The sequence below is a fragment of the Temnothorax nylanderi genome, unplaced genomic scaffold (genome assembly GCF_030848795.1).
Source record: "Temnothorax nylanderi isolate EJ_2023f unplaced genomic scaffold, tnyl_v1.0 TNYL_tig0001_pilon, whole genome shotgun sequence".
NCBI lineage: Eukaryota > Metazoa > Arthropoda > Insecta > Hymenoptera > Formicidae > Temnothorax > Temnothorax nylanderi.
Genome location: NW_027249063.1, coordinates 4,855,005 through 4,882,932, shown reverse-complemented (window position 1 = coordinate 4,882,932; position 27,928 = coordinate 4,855,005). Strand labels below are relative to the sequence as shown.

General features: G+C 45.4%; 4 protein-coding genes across 4 annotated transcripts in view; 2 read left to right on the top strand and 2 right to left on the bottom strand.

The window, feature by feature from the left end:
- The first annotated feature begins 28 nt into the window (after positions 1–28).
- Hus1-like (Hus1-like checkpoint clamp component) lies at positions 29–1,269 on the top strand. The gene is made up of 3 exons (XM_071697534.1): positions 29–223; positions 366–772; positions 842–1,269. Exons 1-3 carry the CDS (start codon positions 172–174, stop codon positions 1,205–1,207), a joined length of 825 nt encoding a protein of 274 aa, XP_071553635.1. The 5' UTR covers positions 29–171; the 3' UTR covers positions 1,208–1,269.
- Positions 1,237–3,340, bottom strand: Nup62 (Nucleoporin 62kD). Its single transcript, XM_071697506.1, has 5 exons — positions 3,086–3,340; positions 2,658–2,948; positions 2,218–2,572; positions 1,887–2,127; positions 1,237–1,771 (listed from the first exon to the last, which is right to left on the bottom strand). Exons 1-5 carry the CDS (start codon positions 3,141–3,143, stop codon positions 1,409–1,411), a joined length of 1,308 nt encoding a protein of 435 aa, XP_071553607.1. The 5' UTR covers positions 3,144–3,340; the 3' UTR covers positions 1,237–1,408.
- Positions 3,341–3,480: 140 nt separating this feature from the next.
- On the top strand, positions 3,481–6,784 carry LOC139767831 (uncharacterized). Its single transcript, XM_071697493.1, has 5 exons — positions 3,481–4,106; positions 4,193–4,802; positions 4,928–5,273; positions 5,377–5,629; positions 5,995–6,784. Exons 2-5 carry the CDS (start codon positions 4,438–4,440, stop codon positions 6,510–6,512), a joined length of 1,482 nt encoding a protein of 493 aa, XP_071553594.1. The 5' UTR covers positions 3,481–4,106; positions 4,193–4,437; the 3' UTR covers positions 6,513–6,784.
- LOC139767845 (protein Wnt-4) overlaps positions 6,554–27,928 on the bottom strand; it is a 39,566-nt gene continuing 18,191 nt past the window's right edge. Inside the window, exons 2-7 of the mRNA XM_071697520.1 lie at positions 15,557–15,737; positions 13,521–13,644; positions 13,165–13,322; positions 10,295–10,472; positions 9,834–10,065; positions 6,554–9,350 (exon numbers count right to left, since the gene is read on the bottom strand). Coding sequence (XP_071553621.1) covers positions 9,149–9,350; positions 9,834–10,065; positions 10,295–10,472; positions 13,165–13,322; positions 13,521–13,644; positions 15,557–15,737 — 1,075 coding nt within the window. The 3' untranslated portion in view covers positions 6,554–9,148. The remainder of the gene's footprint in view (positions 9,351–9,833; positions 10,066–10,294; positions 10,473–13,164; positions 13,323–13,520; positions 13,645–15,556; positions 15,738–27,928) is intronic.

The following is a 27,928-nucleotide window of genomic DNA, read 5'->3' as shown; positions in this document are numbered from 1 at the left end:
CAATACAGAAGGGGCAGCTGACAATCTGACAAAACGAATTTATGTCACGTGGTCGACAGCGTCGACACGCGCGACCGGCGAGTTTTCCGCGCCAATTTCGCTCCTCTCGATTTTCTTTGACACTTGCGACAACATAGGTGTCAACAATACAAGCGAATGACTTAATTAAAAATGAAGTTCAGATGTAGAATGGTGGATACGGGTGCCATGCGGGATTTTACAAGTAAAATTTAAATTTCGTGCTTCTAACCTCATCGTGGATGCCAAATGCGAATCTCTTGAAATGATAAATATGATGATGAATTGATAATGAATATGCTCTCTCTCTCTCTCTTTATTAACTATGAACGTGTTTTTTTTTTCAGGTATCGTTAATACTATATCCCGAATGGCAAAATACTGCGTGCTGCGATTGACACCGGACGAATTGTGCTTCAATGTCGGCGACGAGCGTATCCCCGTGCTTTGGGCGGTGCTCTCGCAGCAGCACTTCTTCGCGGAGTACGTTATGAGCGGCGTGTCCGAGCAGGAGAACGAGATCTATCTGGAGTTCGACGCCTCCATGTTCGCCAGAAGCTTGAACAGCCTCCGGGTGACGGCGAGGAGTGTGAAGATTAAATTGACGAACAAGCGACAGCCCTGTCTCACGTTCGAGATCGACCTGTCCTCCCTGTCCGTTGACTCGCGGCAGTGCGTGCACGACGTGCCCGTGAAGCTCATACCCCGCAGAGAGTGGCCGGAGCACAAAATGCCGGACATTCCCGAGTTCGACGTAGGTATAGCAATGTACACTCTGTATATCGTGCGCGATCGATTCGGTAAGAGTAGAACCTTGTTCCAGATATCGCTGGAGATACCGCAGCTGAAATACCTACGGTACATCGTGGACAGAATGAAGAGTATGAGTCCTCAGCTGACAGTGATTGCCAATAAATCTGGAACATTGGTAGTAAAGATCGAGGTGGACTACGCTACCGTGTCCACTCATTTCAAAGGGCTACAAGTTTGGGAAGGCAATGAGGAGCAGGAGACTAACGATATCTCGGCGACTGTCAGCGTAAAGAAACTCGCCATGTTCCTGGGTTGGGACATTCTCCATCCGGACAGCGTTAAGTGTAACTTGTTGCAGGAGAAGATGGTGAAACTAACTTTAGACGTGGGGGATCACGTTAAAATGCATTATTTTATACCGGCCATTGCCTCGTGAGCGAAGGAAAGAAAGACTTAGATGTAGTGTTATTTAAATGCAATATATATATATATATATATTTCTTACGATTCTCATTCATACGTTCGCATCCATACAGAGTTGAACTTCTCTATTAAATAAGCTATACGCCAATTCGAAAACAATCCTTACAAATTTATACATATAAAATGAGTAACTAATTATAAGCTAAATTATAAGCTAATTATAAGCTAAATGTAAATTCTGTTCGCTCTCTTGCCTGAAACTCTGATGCATCTGATCGATCTGTTGTATTTTCTGATTCAACAGAGCCGTCTGTTGATCCAGCCATTGCAGACTGTTCATGTGCGCGTTCAGAATTTTTCCGATCTGAACGATAGGATCGCTGGAGTCCTGAGCGCGGTTCGCTTCGTTCAAGTGCTCTATTATTTCCTTCAGATCCTCCGACATGCGTTTTAACTGAGTGTCGAGATTCTCTGACAAACGATAGGTGTAATCTCGATCGGAATCCGAGACGGAGAGAGACGCCAGCTCCTTTTCCAATGGTACTAAACATTCCTGCAACTCTTTCTGTTGTCCAACCTGAAAGATATTATTATTCTAATTTAACGTGGAAATTTAGTAATTAAATTTTCCTGTGCTCTAAAATCGCATAGACGTCAATCTATACAATTGCGGACATTCATGTGTAACTTACAACGTAGTCCAGCTCGTGCTCCAATTGCTGCTGCTCGATCTTCACTCTTTCAACCTCCTGATTCAGCGTTACTATCTTCTCCCCGTTCGTTATCAACAACTTGTCCCAGGCATTAACCTGCGTCGCTTGATTCACAAATACCTTCTCTTGCTCCTCCAACTCCAAGGTCCACTTGTTGATCGATTCTTCAAGCTGGCAGAAATTAATAGCCCCTGGTTGAACGCCAGTTGCGGAGCTGACGCTGCGATAAAAATAATTGAACTTATAGTTAGCAACGAACAAAAATTAACTAATCATTCTAAACATGGATTTTGTAATTGGCATTACTTACATGGTGGTGGTGCCCAGTGAAGTGTGAGTAGACGGTGCTGCCAGGCTTGTCGAAACAGCGGCGGAGGTCGTTTTGCTCAGAGGAAATCCAGCGGAGGTAGTCGTCGACGTTCCGAAGCTAAATCCTCCTGTGGTAGTAGCCGCGAGAGAGAATCCAGTGGTCGAGGGTGTAGTGGTACCCGTTTTCGAGGCATCAAACGACAGTCCCGGTGTCGCGGATGTCGCTGGCGTACCGCTAGGAAGATTAAAGCTCGGAACGCTTGGTACGGACGTTGTAGCGGCAATTGTACCACTGAGACCGAACCCAGTTCCAGTGGCCATGGTGTTTGGAGTACCAAAGGTCAAGCCGGTGGCTCCTTGAAGGTGTAACACGTACGTGTTAACGTCTTTCTTACAATGTAAAGAGGCGAATGCTTTGTTGCGCCAGAAAATAGGACGTACCTGGTGCACCCGCCATGGGTTTCGATGCACCAAAACCTGCGAAACCTGGCGCTGCGGTCGTCGCGATGGGGAATCCCGTGGACGGGGTCACGGCCGCTTTCGCGGGGTCGAACGAGAGCCCCGTCGTCGCGGGCATGGGCGTCCCGCTGCTCGTGAGATTCGTGAAGCTCGGCAGACTCGTTGCCGTAGATATGGACGTCGTGGTTGCGGTGACGCCGCTTCCGCCGCCGAGGCCGAAGCCGGTCCCGGGTACCATGGTGTTCGGAGCGCCGAAGGTCAGCCCGGTGAGTCCTTGCAACAGGAAAAGTGCCAACGGGCATCAAAATACCGCGGACGCGAGTCTCTCTCTCTCTCTCTCTCCCCCGAGCTGGAGAAAGCACAAAGACGTTTCCCCATTTCTGTTGCTGTTCAGCACGCTCGGCGTATACCTGTCGTGGGCTTCGGCGCGCCGTAGGACAATCCTTGGGGATTCGGAGGCGTAGCCATCGTGTACTCCGGGCTCCGGGTCTGCTCCAACCGTCTATCTTAGCGGTTAAAGTGGTTAACTGGAGCCTGGAGCGGCTGGAGCGGCTGGAGCTGCGTGGAGCTACGAGGGCTGAGGGCACGGCGCGAAGATAAACGAAGATAGAGGAGCGCGCAGTTGTCCGAAGTGCGCGTCGAGTCGCCGACCAATCCGACGGCGGCAGAGCCCGCAGAGCGCGCGCGGCGACCAATCGCGTCGCGGGAAGACGGTCCCGGTTCTCGCCCCGCTGACCGCCGACCCTGAAAGCGGAACCGATGCACAGATGCACTTGTATAACCTGTAACACATGTAACGCGCTGTAGCGTTTGTGACGCGCTGTCTATGCCCTCTATGCGACTGTAATTATCACGTGGCGACGATAATGAGGGATATACCCATGAGATCTGTTTTTTTTTTTTATATTATAATCTAGTGTACACTCTGTACTTAAAGTAGAGTAGATATATGTTTGAAATTCGATGAAAGCAAAAGCGAGAAGGGATCAATCCAGTTCTATTCTAATGCAGTCCGGTGCAGCAATAAAAAGCAAACCCGTCGGCGTAGAGCCGGCGGGGAAGTCGGGGAACGCCGGGCGCAGGGCGAGGATCGGATCGGAGTCCCACGCGTTGGTTGCCGCGCGCGGACGCCAGCGGACGCCCCGCGGACGTTCTGCGTTCGGGTACGAGTTATTCATACGCCGCGCCGACGGTCGTCTCTGTGCACGCGTGGAAAGACCCACGAAGTCTCGAATCTTCGTTGGACCTGACTCGGGACCCCGAGTGCGTTTGGCGCGTTTGGCGCGATCTCTAGAACCGAGGATAATTCACGGACCGCAGTTCGCGCGGACAGCTCCGGTTTGAAGCTGAGATCCGAGGGTTCGACGCACCACGATCAGGAAATCGTTGTGTACACGCGGACTACGATTTGGATGTCGAGAGTGATGAGAGGTGAATATCGCGATATTCTCGAGGAAGTTAGAACGTCCTTTAGATGTATTTTACACACATATTCTAATTTTGTTTGTATCTTTTAGATTCTGTGATTGCTTTGTGAAACGCCGGACTGAGTGCAACGCCTTCGTTTACCAACAAATTCAAAAGTTTTTGTTTACTAACGAAAGGGATACGTGATCGCCTAAAAACGTACACCATTTTTGTGCAACAGTAATTCTTCGATTAGAAAATCGATAATCTAAGTCTAAGTCAAATATATTAGGGGCCACTCGTCCAAATTTTATAAATCTAAACAAAATAGAAATTACGACAAAGTGCAATTATAATGATGTTGAAGCTAATTGGCTTGTACGCGTGCTTTTGTTTATTCCGGTTTGCGAGCAGCTCGACTTTGACGGCACCCCCTTTATCGGCTCTGGTAGTTGCGTTCGAAAGCGTATATGATCTATCGCTGTTAGCTAATACCTTGTCGGATCAAGGGATTGATGCGACATTGATAATACCAACGTATGCCGCCAACAATCTTTATAATAAATTGATCGACGTTGAAGTGTTGCAACTGGACGTCGACAAGTCGGTGCATGTCAACAAACGTGCATTGGAGACGTGTGAAAATCTCTTCACAGATGAGGAGATATTGAAGAAAATACGAGAGTTTCAGCCCACGTTCACTATATTTCCGGCATTAAGGTATATTAATCTTAAGACTGTTTTCACAATTTTATTACATGACATTTAAAAGACCCAGGCTTGATTAATTTAATGAAATATTAATGTTTTGTACTTTTATGTAATGCGATACTTTTTTTTTTTAGACATGATGGCTGCTTGCTCCCATTTGCAAAGCACATTGGATCCATTCCGGTAATCTGGATAAAGAATTCGGATGAGGAACTATATGCATTTGAATGCACTAGAGTTGCCCTGCCGGTGCATACTGGCGGATTTTGGTCGAGACTTTCAACAAGTTTCTTAGGGAGATCCATATTTTCCGCTGCTAAGAACGATTACCTAGTTCCTGCTCTACGATTAACAGCCAAACATCTACCGGACGTTAACATCGATTTGGAGCACCTCTACTCGGATGTTCGACTAGTGCTCTGGGGAGCCGATACAGTGTTACGTTCTGATTTTGCGTCTTTAACAGATCTACTCGTGGAGGTTTGTAGAATGCACGTTAATTCTTTATCTTGTTATTTTTTTTTTAATGTTTCAGCAGTCTACATCCTAAAACTATAACTTATCGGTTTAAAATTGCTCTTAGGTTGGCTGTCATCATTGCAGAGGCGCGCATCCCTTACCTGAGAACCTACACAAATCATTGGTCGAATATAGGACGGGCACTGTCGTTGTTCTTTTAGAAGAGAGTTACGAGACGTTGATTCGAGAACTGGCAAAGAAATTGCCTCAAGGTAGGGAAGGTCAAGCTGTCGTCTGGAAGAGTAAGAGCGATACAATTGCTGCCGCAGCGGAAAATCTTTTTATTGACGATGACGTCGACCGACAAGATCTCATAGGTAAATAATTAATATGACAAAAAGTGTGGATATTTTTACAAGAATGAGAATTAAATATAAAATATTTCAATTCATTCAAATCAGATTAGAAAGAATGTATACATGATATTTTATGTTGTAATGTAAAGACGTGAACTTTTAAGTTTTAAAAGTACGAGGGACTTTTATCTCTTTCCCACGGCACAATACATTTCACAGTAAATGAAAACAATGAGTCTAGGCGTTTACTTGCGCACAAGTGAAATACGTGCCTCGCGAATGCGAGCTCTCCAAAGCGCCATTGAATTGAATAATCGCGCGAAAGAGGATAATAGTGCAATAGCGTAAAGGCATTCTCCCTTAATACTGTTGTCTCATTGTTACAGGTTACAGCCGAACCCGAGTGGTGGTGAGTCATTGTACCGATACGGAATTCCTGGAAGCTGCCTTTCACAGGACGCCTCTGATATGTCTGCCGAGGAACGCTCACGAGTCTCGTAACACGGCTCGCGCGATCGAGTTGGGTTTCGCGCGCTCCATCGAGGCCGCGAACGATCACGCCTCGGCCGTGGAGATCGCGCGGATAGTGCACGAGATCCACGAGACGGTGGCTTATCGTGAAAACGCGCGAAAGGTCTCCGTGGCGATACGCGACAGACTGAACCCACCTTCCGACAGGCTCATCTATTGGCTGGGCTACGTCGCGAGGACGACAGACGACACCGAGAAATTTCATAAGCCGAAAAGTCATGCGAGCACACTTACGGAGGATATTCGGTTCTTCGTTGGCCTTTTGCTAGGCGTGATCGTCGGGATTGTCTGTACGGGCAGCGCGGTCGTCGCGCGATATCTCATCGTCTCGGCTAACAAAGTGCAAACAGCGAAGGGACGATACACGCAGTGAGCGTGCTCCATTGAGTTTCGACTCGATATACGCCATGCATGGACATTTCCGTATATGTATATTTATATAAATGCACGTAGAATACAGGTACATACGAATACAAAGGTTTTACGAGCTAGGATTTATCTCATAGTTAGCGAAAAGACGTTTTTGCTATTACTATATTATTATTACGAGAAGACCTTCTCATAATTTGACTGACAAGACTACGAGTCTAATGAAGTGTGATGTATTATCGTGAAGAAAATAAATTACAGTTTGTCAATACTGAATTCTGTATGTCGTTGGCACGAGCGTATTCCCTCGTGTTTACGTTTAACGCTAAGTTCTTACAATATACGGACGAATCGCGATATCTACTATGCGTTGCTTAAGGCCGTATCCTAAACAAATAAGAGAGATAATAGGTATGCAACCTCACGAAATAATGGTTTATGTCCATACAATATTGTATTCGCGAAATATCTTATTATAGAATTCATCAAATAAGCGTCGTTCACTGATTAATTAGATTTGTGGAGCAATTTTATATTCGCAAGAATTTTTGATAGTATGCTCTAGACACGTATTTATAGCTGCACAGTACCATTATATACGCATGCATGTGTATGCGTGCATATGTAATAGTACTGTGTATTATATTTGAATAATTCCTTATTCTGCAATAATTTGAGTAAATTATTTCAGCAGATTATTTGAGAAGTTGCAGAGTCCTGTTTATAAGACATTGCATAATATTTAATACCTATATAACTATAAAATAATAAAGCATATATATATATCTATGTCTTTCAAAATAATAATTACGTGATGCGTTATGCTACTACGATTTCGGCCGAAGAAAAGTGCGAAGTCTCGCGTGTAATTCGTTGTGAGCATAGTGTCCGCTGATTATGGGAATCAGAGAAAATTCGTAAATGACTAGACTGCCGACTTAACTGGCGACGGCATGCGATAAAGCGCGGTCATATACACATATATCGTATTATCATCATATTAAATATATAAAATAGTGAGAGATAAAGTCGCGGATGAGCTAAGAGTATTTCGTGTAAGCTGTGAAAAGATTGCAACGCAAAAAGATTCTCCTAAACGAAGCCGACGAAACGCTCATGTATATACAACGATGATTACGGACGTAGAGTCTAGAAAAAACAGTGAGACGATATTTACATTCATTGGCAGTATTGTTCCCGATTCGTGCGAGCAAAGAGCGCGGAGATATCTCGAGGCGGATTCGTGGACCGCCTCGTAACACGCATCGCTCGTTCTCGCGCCCGTCGCTACGTTGCTCTTTAATTAGATGAAAAAAGGATTCTATGAACTAGAGAGCATCGATATACAATGTGAGACATACACCTACGAGACACCGTGCGGAGGTCTTTACCTCGATATAAATAGGACACTCGTCGCGTAATTGCACGCGTATCATGCGCGAATGTGCGAGAGCAGGGAGAGGGGGGAAATCGACGCGCGTGGTCTATTACCACGTTTTTACTCTCCTTTGCATACTCCCACTGGCTTCTTTCTCTCTCTTTCTCTCACACTCTTTCGCTCTTTCATTCTCTCTTCCTGTCGCACGCAGAAATAGTAAATTGGCACATCAGGGCGCGATGTCGAGCGTCGCGAGATGCGTAAATATGTCACGAGGAGAAATCTAGATAAAGTTCCGACGAAATCTTCTATCACTCGATTCTCGCTATAAAAAGAATGCGCGTACTAATTATATGAGAGATACATATAGCTATATCGAATAAATAAATATATGTATATATAATATATGTATATAATAGAGTCGGAAAAGAGAGATGAGGGGAAACTTGATGCCGTTACCGTGTTCGCATTGTTACCTTGGAACTCGAATCGTCGGGCCGCGCGAGTCCGATGATGCAAAGCGAGCACGCAATGGGCTTGCGTCAGTGTGTCCCTGGAATATAAAGCCTCTCCTCCGCGGTACGTCCGGGTCGAGATAAAGTTAAACGATTAAATGTAAATTTAAAGTAACACATTCGCTTTCGATGCATTCGCGCAAGTAGTGTGGCACCTGACAGTCAAACGGTGATGATAAGCCACGCAACAGCAACCTCGCGGACGTATCATTAACGTTAACGTTGTAATAGCAATACCGAGAATCTTGATTGCCGCAGGCAGTTTCGCTTGAGCCTCTAAGTAAAAAAAAAAAAAAGAAAAAATCGTAGGTTAAAATGTTTAAGTCAATGAGTCATACAAAAGCGAAGGTGAAGTAGATGCTCTTAGTAAAAGAGCGTCTTCGATCTAATCGAAACCGTCCGTTTTAAAATAAATGCATGTTTCGAATTGTAATATTCATTTATCATTCACATATAGCTCTTCGCAGCATTTTCTGCGCTTCCTTATAGAAGCAAAGGCTTGAAGCACAAGCGAACGCTCTCGTATTGCATTTTATTATTCTCCACTCGTGAGAATAAGAAAAACGGTGTTTATGCGACCGTCAGGCGGAAACCGCATCGACGTAACGCGTCGTTTGTGTGTAGCCTCTCGCGGCGTTAATTGCGGATATACAACGCGAAGTGGCAACGAATAATTAATCCAAAACGTAAAGAACGACGTGAGCGCCGTTCCTATAGATAGGCCGGACCTCGGAATGCATCTGCCGCCTAGTTGCACACGTGCTCCTCCCGCGTGTGCCGGCACATCTCGCACTTCACGTGACAGCACCAGACAAATCGGCACTTGCATTTCTCGGTGACGTCCCGCACTCGCGTCTGGTAGCCCCGGCCGCAGCACAGCAGCCGGCATCCGTCGAGACCGAGGGACGTCCGGTTGCACACCCTTCCTCGCGTGCCGGGAATACCGAGCCTGCGGAGAGAACGAAAATTATGACGTTGCGCGAAAGCGCATGATAATATTGCACAAAATTTAAAAAATAACGCGACGTCGACGATAGAGAATTTCCTCTCAATTCCTCGGGTCATGTTGAATCCTTTGAACGCAACAAAGCTCGTGATGAAATGATATAAAATAATATAAAAGAGACACCGGATCTTTTTCACGAGATTTTCCTCAATAATATGCAATTGTGTATCCTCGAGTATTCTCCAAAAGTACACAGAAAAAAAAGAAGTGTCAAATTAAAACTCATACTCAAATTAACGCGTTCATTGTTTCGCATATACGCGACAATCTATAATCTTCTTATAAGAATTTAAAAACATGTGTTTCTTGCATTTTTTAAGACTGCAACTCGTGCAATCATATCTATTCGACAGATAATGCTGGAGGATTATTCAACATGACCAGGTCGAGGGGGGGTGTTTTTGCGCGGCGCGAATTTAGACCCACGTGAGATTCCTTTCGCAGTAGTCGGGACTGTCCTCGAGATAAACCAGATCCGTCTTGTTCGGTCGCTTGAGATCGGGACGCGCCGGTCTGAGCCTGGCCGGTCTTCTACCGCCGCGTTGCGCCAGCCGCACCAGAGCGGCACCCTCGTGCAAAGCCGCCAGGGCGACTCCGGCCACCCGGAACGACGGCAGTCTTCTCCAGCACACGCGCACGCTGCAGGAGCCGGACATACCTGGTGCGACAGAAGAGAGAAGATGCGAGAATTTATTCAGCGGGGCGCGCGAGAATGAAGGAGCGACATCAATCGCGGGAAATATTTATTGATATTTATTATATTAATATTTTTTATATATTAATATCAATATTTTATTTCGTCGCATTTTATAGGTAGCCACGATGTGCGTCGTGTTTGCGCGAGAGAGAGACTACGGGCATCGAGGGATCTTCTCCTTGTTACTCACCGTGGCACTTGCAAACGCGCTGCATCCTGGAGCGAATGGCGCGTCTACCGGCCTCGGTATCATGTTTCCTCATCAGCTGGCCGGCCAACCCTTTGGGCCCGTACAGAGCACCCTCCTTCACCGGTTCCTCGCCACCCTCGGACCATTCCCGCGAAAACTTCTCCCCAAAGTGTATATCCTGCGGGAGAATCCGCACACGTTTCTGAATACATTTTCCTAAACAACGTTAGAAACTTGACGCTAAGAATTTGCGAGAGATGCGAGAGGAGAGAAGACTTTCGGCAGACATATCTGGAGTCGAATGTCTCCTAGGGAACTCTTTCGGATTTTTTTTTTGCATCGCCCGGCTTCCCTTCGTTTTGCGGCGGCGACAACGAGCCGAGAACGACCGTGGAGATTAAGCGAACAGGTCCTAAGCCTGCCCGAGGAGATTTCGCGCGGTCCTTAAAGACCCCCCCAGCTTTGAAACTTCCGAAGCAGCTTTACGCGCGATTCATGGTTACGAATGCGCAGTACGCGGTACACACAAGTTTCGCCCTGGATGCTGGCGAGCTAAACAAATGCATATCATCAGAAACGATACAACTTCGTCGCGTAAAACTCTGAAAATCCTATTTTGCCACATTTTAGCTTCATACCGCGCGAAATAACTTTTACATTACTTCAGTATTTACGTAGGCTAATATAATATTATTATCATCACCGTTTTTGTGTGTGTGTTAGCGTTTCGTCTTGACGTTTCGTATCTAATAATTTTTTTTTAACTTATTAATAGTGCCGACTTTGTCGGTTCCGAATGTTTCCCGATGCACGTCGGCAAACCGAGATTATATCGTGCCCTCTTTGCTTTCGCTGTCAGATGTTGTCTAAACGTAACCCTTCCCCTCGGACATTGCCACTTTCTATCTCTCTCTGTCTCTCTCCAGTGGCATCATACACGTCGACTTATCGACGACAGCCTACTGTAGTCAAGTCACCGAGGGTCTTCGATAGTATCTTCTCGGTGATAGTGATAAGTAAATAAGTCCCGTATTTCAGTCTCGTGCGTGTCATATAATCGCCGTGATTAGAACTCGAAACAGAAGCACTCGCGTGCTTCGATCTTCCAATGTCACTTCGATTACTGGAAAAAAGGTCGCGTGCATATTTTTACAACAAATTTTTTATCGTAAATAGTTACTTTTCGCTTCTGATATCCACTAAGATATTTTAATTTCCGAATATTCCACTTCAACTACAACAAAACAGTTATTGCAACTAATAATTATTAAAATTGCTAACATAATTTAATAATATAATTGTCGACGATAAACGAAATATTGCAAATAATTCGTTACTTGGATAGAATCGAGATATTCCGAATATTCTATTTTAATCATAAATAGTTACTGTGATTAATATGCCAATAATTTTGACGCTCTGATTTCTACTATCGCGATATTACTTGGTCCGGCTACGTGAAGGTTCCTCAATTATTGCCGAGCCAGCTTGATAGTATAAAAAACGATAGTAAAACAAAAACTTATTCAGGCCCGGTGGCCTTTAACGGCGAGACCCTCCTGCTGGCTGCTCGGCGAGAGAACGGGCAAACATCATTACCTCCGAGTTCTATGTCGCCGGTTATCCGAGGCATTTGTCCACCAAACTCACCCTCGTTAAAATACATCCGACCCTCCCCCGCGATTTTCACGTTTTCTCACGCCCTGGCTCTCGCGACTGAACGAGAACTTTCCTAATGTGACCGTCACGCGATATTTTCTTGACAAAATGGATATCAAAAGATATTAAAATCGTAGAAAGGAAATGACAAGTAAGAGAGGAAAAAAGATAGAAGGAATATACAATTCTCAGTTCAAAATAATTATTTTTTCTTCCATGCAAAGTGCTTTTACAGATTGATCTCTCAATTAGCATGAAGATGTAAAAAGAGTGTTAATTATCGCTAAGATCATCAAGCCTGATACTCATGTTCTTTACGAGAATCCGTTAATTTATTTATATTTAAAAATGATTAACGGGATTAATAATAATAATTAATAATAAGAAATAAATAACATTACATTAATAATATATTTCTTTGTTATTATTAATAAATTCTGAATGTAAGATACGTTGCGAGTCAAAGATATTTGAGTCCTAGATACTCTGACAGACACGTATACACCTAACTGTCTGCACGTGTCACGCGTCTAACGTGTGTTGCGCGAACTCTCGTTCCTCTTTGCCCGACTAAGTTACGTGTCCGGATTGCAGGGTAAGAGGGGGGACAGGGGCCGGTGGGTTGTTGCAACTTAACAAGCTTAGCTCCCTTAATCCCCTTGTAAGCCGGCAATGTCTACAAGGGGTCAGCCGTTCGCATGAAACGCATCCGTTTACCGTTCGAGCTTTGTCTTCGGCTGGGCATTAAAATTCGCGTCGAAAGACCCGCGCCGGTGAGAGACGGCGGGCAGAGAGATATCAGATAATTACCGACGCCACGTGTCCCGGATACCCCTTGCGACGCGATATTGGACGCGGGATACGCAACACGTCGGTTGCGCATCCAGCTAAAGATGTTTGATATACAATATTTAATATCGGATTTTAATACCGAATTATTTGTCCTTTCTCGTAGAAATGTAGATTACTAAACTACATCGATCTTTATCCAATTATTGAAAAAGATTTCAAAGTGATAATGTGGATAAAATAAACGTAAGATATAATAGACAGTTGGATCGATGATACGAGACACGCGACGTTTACAAGAGATTTATAGATCACGGTGTCGCGCGGGAAGTGATACGGCGAGGAGTGACGCGTCAAGTATAAAGATAAAGAGAGACACGTACAAGGAGATATACGGTAAACGAATCCTCATGGACACTCACCTCGCTGCATCCTCCCCACTGCCAATTGTTCGGACGTCGCGCTCTCACGCGATTGTCGCAGGAGCAATCGGTGAGCTCGCCTCTGGAGCAGGCTCTCGTGACGCTGTAAGCGACCCCGGCTGCTGATACGGCGTATATGAACGCGGCCTCTCGGCTATCTGCAAAACGCAAGCGGAATTTTTTTTTTGTCGCCTCTCACAAGCCGACCACTCTGGCCGGGGTACTTGATGTTACGAGAGTGCAATGTGGGCGCGAGTGCAGAGAGCAACTCCGAGAAGCGACACATCCGGCCCGCGCCCGCGCGTCCGCGCGTCCGCGGGTCGAGCCGCGTCAGGCATCGAACCGTGAGTACTTACTGACTAACGTGACGCCACCGAACACGTTCTCGGGATTTTCCGGGCTGACGGAACAGTTCCATCTCGCTGATCTAAACTGGTGCTGACACTCCTCTATGGCGAGCCTAGCGCCCGCTCTGACTGCCTGCAAGCGTATAAGACGGTGAAAGCTAAGAATCAAAAAAGGGACGCCGCGCTTTCGGATACTCTCGGAGAGCGACGTCTCCCCCTCGCATCGAGCCCCAGCCGGTGCTCAAACAAGCGCGTTTCCCGTTCTTTAACATCTCCAACTCTCGATTTGTCGATGACGGTACTTTCGTGCATGGCAAGGTAAAAAATGACACATGGAAGAGCCACTTTTTTCTTCGATGCAAAATGCTTTTATAAATTGATTTCTCAATCTATAAAGTCCGATACTCGCGTTCTATACGAGAATGCCACGAGAATTTATTTATATTTAAAATTAATTAAGAAATTACTACCAATTACTAATATATTTATTATAATAATATTAATAATAAGAAATCAATACATCATATTTCTTTATATTATTATTATTAATAGATTCCGAATGTAAGATGTGACGACCGATGTGAAAGTGAAAATTGAGAAAATTTTCATGTATTAATTTCCGTTTAACGTCACCTCTATTCCTCATTCACGATGTACCTACTCAACTTTCTCTTTATCTCGCCACCGAGTATGAGTCACCGTTTAAAAGCACGCCACCACTGAAAATTATCATCTAATGTCCAGCTGCGATAAAACGAATTCCAACACGCTTGCGCAAAAAACACGACGGCGCGCTTTAATAAACCGCGGCCACCACGTAGCGGTAACCAGTGGATATCCGAACGTCGGCGGACATTCCGTGGATCGTTGGAAAGCGATTTAGCTGGCTCTTAATGGGTTTGGTCGCTCGTTAAAAAATTAAACCTCGATACCCGGATTGACATATGAATATTCATGCCCCGGGGCCTCTTTTGTCGGTAACTCACACACTCGGAAAAACGACACCGCGCTGTCGGCGATATTCAAAGAGATATCGTGCCCCGGTGGTTCCCCAGGTTTACCTAGGTACCTAGATAGATTCCTAGACGACCGTCCCCTTTGCCCACCTCCCCTTCCCCCTCGCCTGCCGCCGCTCATCCCCCCACCCCCTCCCAACACGTTTTGTGCATTAAGGAAAGGTAAACGCGATTTTGGGATGGCGTGAACCGCACGACGCCGACGTCCGGCTCCGTAAGCCGCTCCGTTTTGTTCACGGGGCAGAGCGGCCGAGATCGAACCGCGCGATGCCGATCGGGAAACAAATTTGTTCCGCTTAAAGAGTTCGTGCCTACCTATTGTATCGCAACGGTAAATCTTCGGATGCCCACATAACGTGCGTCCCGTCGCGAGAGCTTTCACGTCAGCCCGCAACGAATGGAAGGATTACAATCAGATTTACAGACGGAACCCAGCAAACACCAAGTAACACGCAACTTACAATTTCCCACTCAACAATGTGTTATATTGCACGTAAGTTACATGTTACTTGAGTGTTTGCTGGGAACAGTCGTTCAATTATGTATAAAGAAACGCCGAGTATAGCCTGATTGTCGCTTAATTTCCTTCTGCGTATACAAGGTCGTTAACTCGCTTCGCGAAAATGGGCAACAATGACGAAATGTTAGTCCGAGAATTCGAATCTCTAATGACGACTCCGTAAGTCCCCCGGAGATTAAACACAGATTTCAGAAATTGTCGGCCGCGCGAGCCCTATAATTCCTCCGTGATTCCTCCGATAATGCCCAGAACTATCTAATCACGACACATTAATCCTTTTATTACGCGGAGGCGAAGCAGCTTTCTCGGAAGAGCGACTCGACGAAAAAGATTTCGGTCGGCCGAAGGCCGAAGGCCGATGCTCGGCCACGCGGTCGTAGGTCCCGCGAATCGAATTAGCCGCGTGCTTCCCCGGGCATTAATCCGGGGAGAGAGAGAGAGAGAGAGAAAGAGAGAGAGAGAGGGAGAGAAAGAGAGGGACCCACCGGGGCCCGCTACGAGGTAAATACCTGCAGGACGGGTGGCGAGCGGGAGCATATTGCCTGCTGCTTGGCGGTCAGGTGCGCGTTCTTACAGTTCTTTTCGGCGCTCGCCGGGCCGATCACACCCGCGCCGGCGATCTGCGTCTGCGAGTCGACGCCGCTCCCTTGGATCGGGCCGGATGTCAGCCTCGGCTCCAGCCCCAAGTACCTATAAACCAGAACACGCGCCTTGTAATAACGTAATGACGGTTATATCGGGTGATTAATTTAATTAATTCCACGCCTCATTGCGCGCCGGGTTTAGGCGTGCCGCTAAATAACGGGTCGTCGCGAATCAACGGCGCAATTGAACCACACTATACCCTTGTCTCTTCTTCGATTTACGATTTACGAGGATGGTATATCTCGATCGGGGAAGAACGAAACACGCCGTGTCGGTTTTTAATCACTAGTCGAAGTTGATTATTATCGATAAAAGAAAGATGAGAAACTCCAACGATCACGTGCGATCTCTAACGCGAGCGACCGTCGCCTTTTGATGCCACGAGCCCACCGTCGAATCCAAGGCGAGTCGGCGCGGAGAACGCTATCGAGAGAACGCGGTGGCCGACGAACTATGGATCATCTTACGATGAAATGCCTCACAACGATACACAGCGGCGGGAACCGCACCGCACGAGCTACCGACACTACGAGAGAATACTCTCTCCGCCGCGCCGTGACGAAACACCTATAATTAGAGCAGGTATTCGGGTGAAAATTATAGAGGGGGAGAGGACGACGGACCCAAGAGAGGGTGAAACGCGGACTGAGGGGAACGGGTGGGGAACACAGGATACGGGGAGGACGAGAGAAGCCGTGTAGCCTCGTCGTGAACGAAGTCAGGAGGAAAGCCAAGCAAGTGAGTTAAGCCCGTAAATATCAGACTACCGACTGCGAAGACCGACCCGACTGCCGATCGCGACTGCCGACTCTAATCGGTCAATCACATTTCCCAATCTGTCACCGATAGTCGCCGATGCTGACTGATCGTATTAAGAGAATTTTAGTGAGAATATGGCATCAATATTACCGAAAAGAAAGTATTCCATTCAATATATGCAAAATTTAAGAAAAAACGAAAGAAACTTGTTCTTCTATGTTTCGTGTTTATAATAGAAGAGATCCGATATAAAAAGCAAAGGTTATGGGTAAAACCATGGGTAGCACGGAGGCAAGAACAAAAAATAACATCACAACCTTTTTGCTGAGTTAAGTCTTGAAGATCCAAACAAATTTCGCAAGTATTTTAAAATTAAAAAATTAAACATTTTAGGTATTATAACTTGTAAGAGTAGACGTGATATAAAATTCTTGTTTTCATTTTGAACAGATGTTTGAGAATGGACACTGCCACCTTTGAGGAGCTTCTTCATAAAGTTGCACCTTTGATTATGAAACAAAATACTCATCTTGCCTACTTGCCTACTCGCAGTCGGTAGGACTCTTGCCACAGGTATTTATTCTCACCAAATGAAATATATCACTCCTCTTAATGTGGAATGGTTATACAAGGAATGTTACATAGAAATGCTGAAAGCTTTGTAAGTTCGTGCTTTAATTTTTTTTTAGGTGAAACTCAAGAAAGTTTATCTTTGTCGAGGAACCGTACTGATTAAATCCGCATTTTCTTGGTTACTAAATATTCAAGTGTAAATGACAATTCTTTGCTGATTCGATCAAGACGACAATAAGATATCTATCGAATTATATTATTGAAATTACGAAGCTGTTTCGCAATCTTAATTCTCACGAACGCGCGTGAGATTTATTTTTCCTTTAAAATCGACGTCATAATAATTTTCGTGTTAGATACAGGCGATTGAAATTATGGGGTATTCCTTGCGAATTAATTTCGACGAGAACAGATAACAAGATCATACACTATTAAATTTGTAGTAATAAACGATTCAAATTATACTCAATTTGAGTGATTTTTAACCTTTCTTGTAAATCGCCACTGTTTCCGCTCAATATGTCGTTATTTAAAACAATGTTAATTTAACTAAACTAATAAAATAATACTTTTTTGTTTTAACATAATAAATTTTGACATATATGGTAGTTAAAAATAATAAAATGTTATTTAACTCAAGATATTGGATTAAATTTCATCAGTTTTGCTCGGGCACATTTTTGCAACGTCTCACATATCAAATTATATGCTAAAGTTGTTGATTTTGCTTAGCATATAATAGTAACGTGTGATCGTTGATCCGCGGTCGGATTAATTTGCCGATTATTGTGCCGGCACTTACCAGCAATTTCGTTAAATGTAAATCGCCCAGACAACTGCCTCGGTTTCCTTGCCTCTCGATTCCTTTAAACGCCTAGCGCGTTCTCGTTCTCCTAAAAGCATCGGCTCTGCATTGTTTTCAATTTTTTTCGGCTCGAGGGGTTCGATTAGTAGCACCGTCCGGACATGGGCAACGCTCGTTTACACGGTAAATCTTAATGAGAATCGAGGGTGTGGCTTTAGGGCTCGGAAGCACTCCCAGCTGCCCTTGGGGCACCAACGGGAAGGAGACGGTGGTCATGGTGTATCGATGAGAGAGCGAGGGTCGTTCGAAAAGTGACTGAAGCACACTCGCTACTTGGAATGATAAAATCAACGTCATCGATACGCGCAATAACTGGAAATGTAATCGTATAGCGTATCATAATTTTTTCACCCATTTCGCAGTCGAATACTTTTGCAAGAGATTGACTGTAAAGTCTCAAGTATTATTTAATTTTAGGATAAAAATTATTAGAACACGTTTTTGTTGTTGTTAAATTACATATTTTTAAATAAAAATAGTCAACACGAGCGTTTTAGTATAATCATAAATTACAAGGCGGACCTCCACCGTCGGGAATAAGCATTTAGAAAGGATCACGGAAGACGTTGTAACCACTTTATCCACCGACCGGTTACTTTCGTTCTCATCCGTTAGCCGTTTTCCGAAGCATCCGTCAGTCGTAAAGGAGCCGATGATAGTTCGTCCAGGGGTGCAGCCTTCATAGGGACCGGCGACGGTGCGTGTAACGTTTATTATTTATTTGCGGCCGAGAATACAGACGGTGCCGGCATCAGCAGTCAGCAAGACTCGTCAAGGCACCGTCGGAGTCGGACCAGCTATTTCAGGTTTGTTTGGGTACGGTTTACGGCCCTTCCGAGAGCGCGTTTTACTGATACTCAACGGCCGCGAGTCTAGTCAACCCTACCTTTTCGTCGTTTCGGTGTTATCTTGTGTATACTCGTGAAATGTCGCTGGCTCTCTCTCTCCCCCCATAACCGGGATTACCGCCGCTTACGCGAGGCAAGATCGAAACATTCCTAACAGACGCGTTCGATCCCGATGATGAGCCGGGAGTAACGGCGTGGGACACGCCACCGCCATCGTTCCTTGCGGTCACATCGCGAGAAACGGTGTTTGCAACGAGGATGAGCCTCTCGCCAAACAGTCGAGATTTTCTTCCCGGTGGCATCCCGATCGAAACAGTCGTCCGATATTGCGGTCCGTCAAAGTAAAGCGAAATATACCATATATTTCGCGAAGGGAAACACTCGGTATCGATATCCTAAAAGCGCCGAGGAGTGTCCCCGCACCTGTCTTAAACATGCCTGAACATCGAGGAATCAAATGAAAATAAAATCTGAAAACAGAAATATTTTTTGCAAAGTCTTTTTCATGCATTTTTAAATATAAGACCGAGCGTTGTTGATAGTGCCATCAGTTTTAACTCCTTGCCCCTTCAATCTAGAGTCTATCTATAGATCTGTCTTCGATTTTATCTCGTTTTGATAGCACTGTTTCTCTTCAATTCTCGGAAATGCCATTCCGAGACAATCAAGACGAGCGACAGTAACCAAAAGCGTCGTTAGCGGAAACGGGTTGATTGTTCGGACAACCGGTCTAGTTTTGCGGTGGGCGCAATCGATATCGGGCGATCGGTTAAAGCGGTCAAGGACGTAACAGCCGGGGGAAAAAAAACGATGGGGAGACCATCGCTTTCTGCTTGCAATCTTTTGTCCCTTACGTGCGTGGATTCGCTCACGTTGACTGAAAAATAGATTTTCTCCGATATAGGGATGTTTTAGAGGATTTTCAATATGCTCACACTCATTAACAATATTTTTCACTTTAATAAATTTTTAGCATTTTTTTTAAATTTTTACGTAATCCTTTAAATAAACAAAACATTTTAAAACTTTTAAAAATTCTTTTAAACAAACGGAGTATATCACTGAAACTGTGTTATTCCTGAAGAAGCACACACGGAACGGCTTTTTTAAATCATAGATCTGTCAACCGAAGGACTGTTTTGGTAGAAAACCTGTATGTGCATCAAAATATACACAAAAAATTACTCCAAGTGGAGACGGACATCATCTGAGGAGAGGAGAAACGCGCGTACAAAGAAGACGAGGGGGGTGGCAGGGGGGCGATAAAAGAGCAACAGAGGGAAGAAGGTGGGAGCAGAATAATTGCACAAAGCGCCGATATGAAAGAATGGAATCCATATTCAGGTTCGCCTGATGTATCCGGCCGCGCGCGCGGAGGAGAGCCGTCGCGTCGGGGCGGCTTTTCTCCCGCGTCCTATTCACGTCCGGAGCGGAAAGGGAACTTAGAGACAAGAACGAGACGGGTAGGAGAGACGATCCCGCGTGGTTCAACGACGACGGCGAAACAACCGCGATTATTATATTATTACTCGAAAGCGGGTATCGCGTTGCCCGTCATAACCACGTCGGGGCCGCGGCTTTGTTCGTGTGACAGTGATAGGGCCCATTTATGTCGAGAACACTCGCTCACGGCCGCCGATATAATGGCCGGATAAATTCTACGAAAGCCTACAATACGTTAGGTATACGTCTCGTCGATATTAACCCCCTCCCCGGAAGAGAGCGGACGGGGTGGATGAGGAGGGGGGAGGGGACGCGCGGGGGATACCCATCGGGGTGAAACGTTGGCGTACCGTTGAAGCGAGCGCCGGCACACGGTCCGAAACTTCGCCTCATTCTAATTAGTATCGATTACCGAAAGGAGAGTCCCTCGTTGCACCACCGCCGCCGCACGTTACGTACTCCTCGATCTCTACCCTCGTTGCGTAATGGCAACCGGCGAGGGGGAACGGCGGCGTACGTGTGTATATTCGCTCGGGGATATTTGCGCCCGCAGTAATTTTTCGATCGCGTCAACGGATTGACTTGACCTCCGTTGGATCGTTGGGAAAGCGCGTAATAGCTGGCTGGAACGGGGGGGTCGACAGACGGGGACGGACCCACGGCACCCCCCGGGGCGTAACGCTAGGGGGGCGCTAATTAGGGTGGTTAAAGTACAAATGTTGTGGCTGCGCGTGCGGAGAACATTTTTTTCAACGTTTTCGGTACCGTGATAATTACATATAAATTTTCTTTTATACCTATATGTCTTCTTTTTTCTCTCGCAAGTTACATTATTTATTTTCTCGATGATAAAATATAATTAATGTTTTAAACTTAGACGTTCGTGAAATTCATCGTTATTATGGTAATAACGTGATTGCTCGCTCGATAGAAGTTGAAATCTCCACGATCAGTTGGCGCTAATCGTTCTGGATCAATCACGAAAGACACAGCAACGCGAGGACATTCATTCTGCAAAAGTGCTCGTTATTTATCCGCCGCTCCTTTCGCGTCTTGATTCGCGTAAACAAATGTGCGAGCGTGCAGTGTGTCAGTAAGAGATTGCTTCCGCCAGGCAAACTGCCTCGAAGTTCGTGACGAGGAAACGTTGGCAACGGTCCCTGTTCTTGATGAGCTTCGGACATGTACGGAGGCTTAAAATATGGGACGTATATTTTTTCATACATCGTAGTTTTAAGCTTTCGGGTTTAATCCCCCCGAGATATACTCGAGAATATAGGTACTAATCGACATTCCCAATCTTGCACTGTTAAATATTAATTAAGGGATGAAATATTTAAACCACTACCTTGAGTTAGATAACATTTTGTTATTTTTAGCCATGTGTGTATCGAAATTTATTATTTTAACACAAAACAATATTATTTTAACTTCATTGGTTTAGTTAAATTAATATATTGAATAGGAGCATTTATAAAAGTGGTTAAAAATAAATAAAATTGAGCATAATTTATTAACACTACGAATTTAACAGTGTGAACATATAAATAAAATACATAGAAAAAGGGAGACAGAGGTATTTGAAATTTTGCGTCTCGTAATATTAAGATCACTTCACGACTGAACGAAATTTAAGAAATTTTTTTGGGACAGTCAATTTTCAGAAAATCTAGGTATATAGAAGGGCAAAAAAGGGCAAGTGCCTAGTACCTGGACAGCGAATAAAGTACACTTTACGTCTCCGTTCGCTACATTATTTATTGAAAAATCCGTCAGACGTCGTCACCGATAAATATCGTTTCGATAAATCTCTCTCGCGCGCGCGGTACATCAATCTGGCTTACGTTTTTCGACCCAATACGGATATCCTCATAGCCGTAGTGCGAAAACAGCCCTCCCCCATGTTGGTTCAGGCTTTCGTTGCGCCGGGTTAAGGGTCGTTCACGCGTGAAACAAGGAGCCGCGGCGAAGTGCCCCGGCAGGATCTTAACGCTCGGTTAGACAAATGTTGTCGGATACCACGATGGTTGCATTAGCATATTGCGCCGCGCCACATGCGATTTGCATTTCAGGATGCTCGGGCGAGATGGGAGAGGGGGGAGAAAACGGAAGGGAAGTGGGAGAGATACCCGCGTTTTCCGACTACGGCCGTATTGTCGAAAGTTAATGGGATATGTTACGTGACGCGCGCGATTATATGACCGATCGTTGAACTCGTCATTCGAAGTCGCATTCATCGGTGAGAAGAATCACGGCCGCAAAGCCGACGATTGGTCGTCGGTACGAAAAATAAAGCGTAGCGTCGCTTTTGTGGACATTTAACGTGTCTAACGACAGGCATAAGTCACAAATTAAAAGTAACAAATAATTTTATATCTCCTTTCCCTTAATTATGACCAATGGAAAGCTAACTCTTGATTTTAGATATAGTCCTTTCTCTTAAGAAGAGATACGACTTGACGTCGCGAAAACGTACGTCGTCGCGCGCTGCCTGACAAAAGGAAGACGAACGGTCGAAGGCGAGGAAAACGCTGTAACGAGCGCTGTGAGCGAGTAATTAACGCTGGGAAACCGGAGTATAGTCACGCGTGACGAGGCGCCACGCACGCTTGATCTGCAGAGTCCGTATGATAGACGCTGCAGGCGACTGAAAATAAATCAAAGCATTCTCGTAAAGCGCTTTGCATGGAGGCCTTCATTTCAAAGCAAAGAAGAAGAAAATGTCGGCAATCCTCCATAAATATCCCATCTCTGCGTATCTCTCTCTACCTATGGACGAAAATAGTCGAGTACCCGCGAGTACATCCCTATAAGTATTCGCCGTATCAATTCGATATAAATTCTCCAATTGCGCAATGCGCACCACCGGGGCCCTCTATTAATATGCCAATCCTTATTGCTCTATAAATTTATAACATGTTATAAACACCAATCCTTTATCCAACTTCGATTTGTATAAATTATCTATTAATATACCATTTAATTATTGATGGTAATACTTTTAATATGATTGAAAACTCTCGATATTGAAATTAACAAGTAATAAAGAAAAAGTTGGCTTTGAGAGTCAAAAGAGTCGGTTAGCTGTGCACGTGAGTTAACTTTATGTAACATTAATTAACAATTCAATCCAAATTATAACGTACATTTCGACTCTACTTTGAGTCATCTTCAGAAAAATTGTTAATAGTAACATATATTTTCCGATATTCGCGGTAATTTTTTGGATAATTTTGCTTTTCAATCTCGATCTGTGTATCTCATTTGCATCACTGTACTTGCAGAAATTCTTTTGGCAGACCGCCTCCAAAAGTTTCGATATTTTTCTCTCGAGAATCTTAATCTCACGTTTTTCCTCATCGCGATGATCGAAGAGCGGGAGCGTTTCCGTCCGTGCGTATACGATTTTACCGCTCATCTCGCGCGTACGTCGGCTATTTCTGATCTACGCGCGACGACGTCGGCACGTCGAACTCAACGATTGCGTCAGAAGCAGTCGCGGGGCGATATGTAACCACCGGTATTCGCGCGTGGACGCGCGCGGATCATCGGGCGTGTGGGTGCCGGTTCCGCGCCGCGATTCATCGCGTGCGCGCGAGGAAAGAGTCGTCGTCTTGTTGGTGGTCGTTAATTCTTGTCGCGCGTCCTACCGCTTTGATCACGCGAGTATGCTAATTGCCGCTCGCCGCCCACTCGCCGCGACAGGCGGGAAACGCGAAATGAGGAGCGAGAGACGAGGAGAAAGAGAGAGGGAAAAAAGGAACATCGGCCCGAGTGACATGAAGAAGAAAAGGAGTTGATAGGGCGGAGAGGAGAGGGATGTTTCGATACTATCGCGTGCGAAGGAACGACGAATGGATTTGTTGCTTCAAATTGGAGAACAATTCGTTTCAGATGGCGCGATGTTTATGATAATTAAAACCAAAAATAAAACGCTTGATTTAAATTTTGAGAAAGTCTTTTCGAATTTAAATCACGAATTTTTTCTATGTAATCGCATTTTTAAAGCCCCCTGCACAATGCCAGGCAACAGGCAATAGGAACAGGGAACAGAAATCAGAAATCATGTATAAATACAGAATAAACAGTGACACAGGCAATAGACACAGAGTTTCCGTCACTTTGGAAATTCTATGCCTGTTGCCTGTTGCCAACCAATCATAGCATTCGAATTTTTTAGGTTGTAATTAACGATTTTTTGGTTATTTCCTGTTCCTATTGCCCGTTGCCTGGCATTGTGCAAGGGGCTCAATTCTTGAAAAGTTCTTTATTTCCAACTTAAAACTCGAAGATTATTCGTCATCGTAGCTAAACAAATTCAATTGATGAGAGAGTAAATCATTGTCATTAAATCATATAGATTATTATATGCTTTGTGTGTCAATAGGGCGCGGTAGATAATCGTATTATCATTCAGGAACGACGTTAACATCGAAGGAGGAATTATCGCGTGCTCTTTTCCTTTCGCAAATGAAACGTCGCCTTTTTCTGCACAAATGAAAAATTTCCATCGAGATCGCTTCGCCTCTCCGAAACGAGAGGTGAAAGATCGAGTGGATGGCTTTGGCACTCTCGACCCGCCGTGTACACACGGCTCCGACGTGAGACACAACGTATACAGCGGCCGACACAGTATTTATTTTGTCCCGCGTGTGCGTCGCCCCGCGTATGTGAGACCACCATTCATGCCTCTCCACCCCTCCCTTCCCCTCCCTCTCTCACTCTCTCTCTCTCTCTCTCTCTCTCTCTCTCTCTTTGCTCGCGGTATATGCGCGTGTATGCCTTCGCTAAGAAGACAATTATCTCGCAGTCCTCGCAGGCAGGGCTCGCCTGTGGCGGCGCGCTTTGTACCGCGGTCGCGGTCTCTCGCCGCGTTCCTCAAATCTTCGAAACCATTTCGTCGGTACCCATTATTGGCTTATGGGACTTACACAGGCCGCGTGTACGATAGGCTGAGAAGTCGAGCCCGTCTATCGGAGACGTCCAGGTTCGCGTGGGAAATCGTAAGCGACAATGTCGAGAGATCGCGCGCGGGATGAATCGCTTCAGCCACTTGACTTCAAAATCTATCGTTCATCAATAAATACTGATTAGAAATAAAAACAAATCTCCGTTGTTGCGGAATAAAGTTTCTCTCGCGCACCGTAATGCTCAATATATATAAAGTCTGGATTTGTTTTCACTTGTGAAAGTCCGCACGGCGAGGAGCTAGGTTTTTTGCGACTCGCTCATGAATATTCTATATCACTCCGGTCTCCGGAATTGTTCGGATTGCTGGAAGACGCTCGCGGTAATCTCCACGCGTTCGCGAGCACGAAGCCACGTCGCGTCGTACCTTCGACGTGCAGTTTTTTGTTTGCCCGCCGAGCGCGGGATCAAAGCGCGACGCACAAGTACGCTGAGAATAATCGCGGACGTGCGGGAAGATAACTTTCGGCGGGTAAACAGCCGCGCTCGATAAATCCTCGTCGTATTACTCGAATAAAATGTAAACGTAAAGCGGAATAATATAATATCGTAAATCACGTAACACGTGCGACGACTCGAGGTTCAAAGGGGCCCGAAGCGGAGAGGACCTCCGAGATTGAATGGTCCTACGAATAGCGCACGAAATCACGTGTACGAGAGGTGTATCGCGATATTTATCGTGTGTTTTGCCGCCAGCCGGCAGGACATTTCGCAAGCACGCATCGTTAGATCGTACAAATATCCGTGTACAAGAACGATGTGTGCCAATGCCATTCGCGAGGTGCCCTAAATACGAGTCCTCTGACAAATGCGATCATTTATCAGCAAATACTTTGTGATAGCTTGTCGTTCGCGGCATGCGAACCTCCAATTTTTTACGTCAAGCTAGGGGTATCTTTCATTCATCTTCTATTTCTATCTCTTTATATATATACAACAATAGTTTTGGCGAAACGAATAAGAGTGCCGAACTCTGGGCGATCGTAATTTGCACTTTTAAGATAAAAAATATTTTTCTTTTTTCATGTCGTAAACGAATAATTGAAATTAATATGCGGTATTTTTCCGATCTGTTTTTCGGGCTGCAGAACATTAATGGAAAAAGGATAGCAAGAAAGAACGCGCGGCGGAGATCGAATCAGGAAATCTGGAGCTAAAAAACGGAGAGAACGAGAGTGCGGGTGCGCGACGAACGTAAGGCAACGCGGTGAGAGAAAGAGACTTTCGGCTGAGACGTAAACATAGATACGCGTACACGGTCCATTGAGGGCCCCCCCCCCCCTCGAGCTGGTACACCATGAGAAAGTCTGATTAGCTCTTTCGTTTCTTATTGGAAAACTTTCATTGCGGCTACGTCGTCGCGTCGGGGAGGGCCAGGAGCCACCGGGAGAAATTCCATCTCAACGGAAGCGGCTCAATTTAGCAGAAAATTCTTTATGCTTTCTCCCAATTACCCCGGTGTTTACCCTCTAAACCGGCCTCCTCCCCTCGCCCGCCCGTTCCCTCCTCTTGCGTATGGATTTTCCGCTTATTAAGCCGTTGTCTCGCGTGCTCCATGACCCGAGAATCTGGCCAATCTGGGCCCGCAGAGTCGTCAGAACGTGGCGTTGTAATTCCCCGCTACTTCGCAAACGAGCGAGAGAACGAAATAAGAAACACGGTAATTATATCGCATTTAATTCAATGATGAGAAGGGAAAATTTGAAGTTCGATAACTTAACAATTAGAACGTCTGTATCGCATTTTTACCTTTAAAGAAGCTATACGTGGAATGGAACTAGTGTGACTGATTTAAATTAATTTTAAGGACAAGATCAAGAGACGTAAAAGTGAAAAATACAATTTTTTAGACAACTTTGAAGACAAGATCAGGAGGTGTCAAAATGAAAAATACAAATTCACGACAAGTCGGTCTTTTAAGCGAAGTCTCTCTCTCTCAGCGCGGGAATAAGAACCCGCCGTTGAATCTACGGCTGGAACGGCTGATTCCGAGACGTTGCTTGATCGTTACGCGCATCGTCGCTCGTGTTCCACCTAAGGCGCGAGACACGCGATAAAGATACGTTCTCGAAATAAAAATCCTCGCCTCGCGGGACGCGTAAACGTAAACGGCAGCATCGTCTCTGGGCGAACGCGCCCTCGCGCTTTGGCCGCGTCACTTCAAAGACGAGATTTTTCGGAAGCGCGCCGTACGTTATCTTTGACGGTCAGCCTCGGACGGGCCAGGGAGGACGCGAGGAACGGATGCACAGCCGGATGTCTATACCGCGCGCGCGCCTTTTTACTTTTACCCCCTTTTCCTTCTTTTTTAAAGCAAAGTTGCAGCACTGTGTGCAGCCAGTTTGTTCCTCTACCCTGCGGTAGCTCGTAATCCGAGAAAAACGAGCGTCACCCGTTCCATACAGGCGAGGCTTTAACCGCGTCAATCGAATTACGACGCTTTATCTATGACTCTTTTCGCAGCATTGCTCTCGTCGTATGCTGCGTTTCATGCAGCGGCAATCAGACGCACGAGCGCGATAAGAGACTTATTTTTTTATACTATATAAAAGAAAAAGGAAACAACGCACGCAAAATCGCAGAATTTGCACCACGTTATACCGTGTGCGGCGAGTGGTGTGGTCCATATTTCTTATATCGTAAGTCGTGATCGCGTATGCACCGAGCGGCCTACTTTATGTGCACAAGTCACTCTTTCGACACACAATAGATTCAGGCTATCGATTCCTGCATTATATAATTTCTGTGTCTATAGTAAAACGGAAAATTTCCTGGCCGCG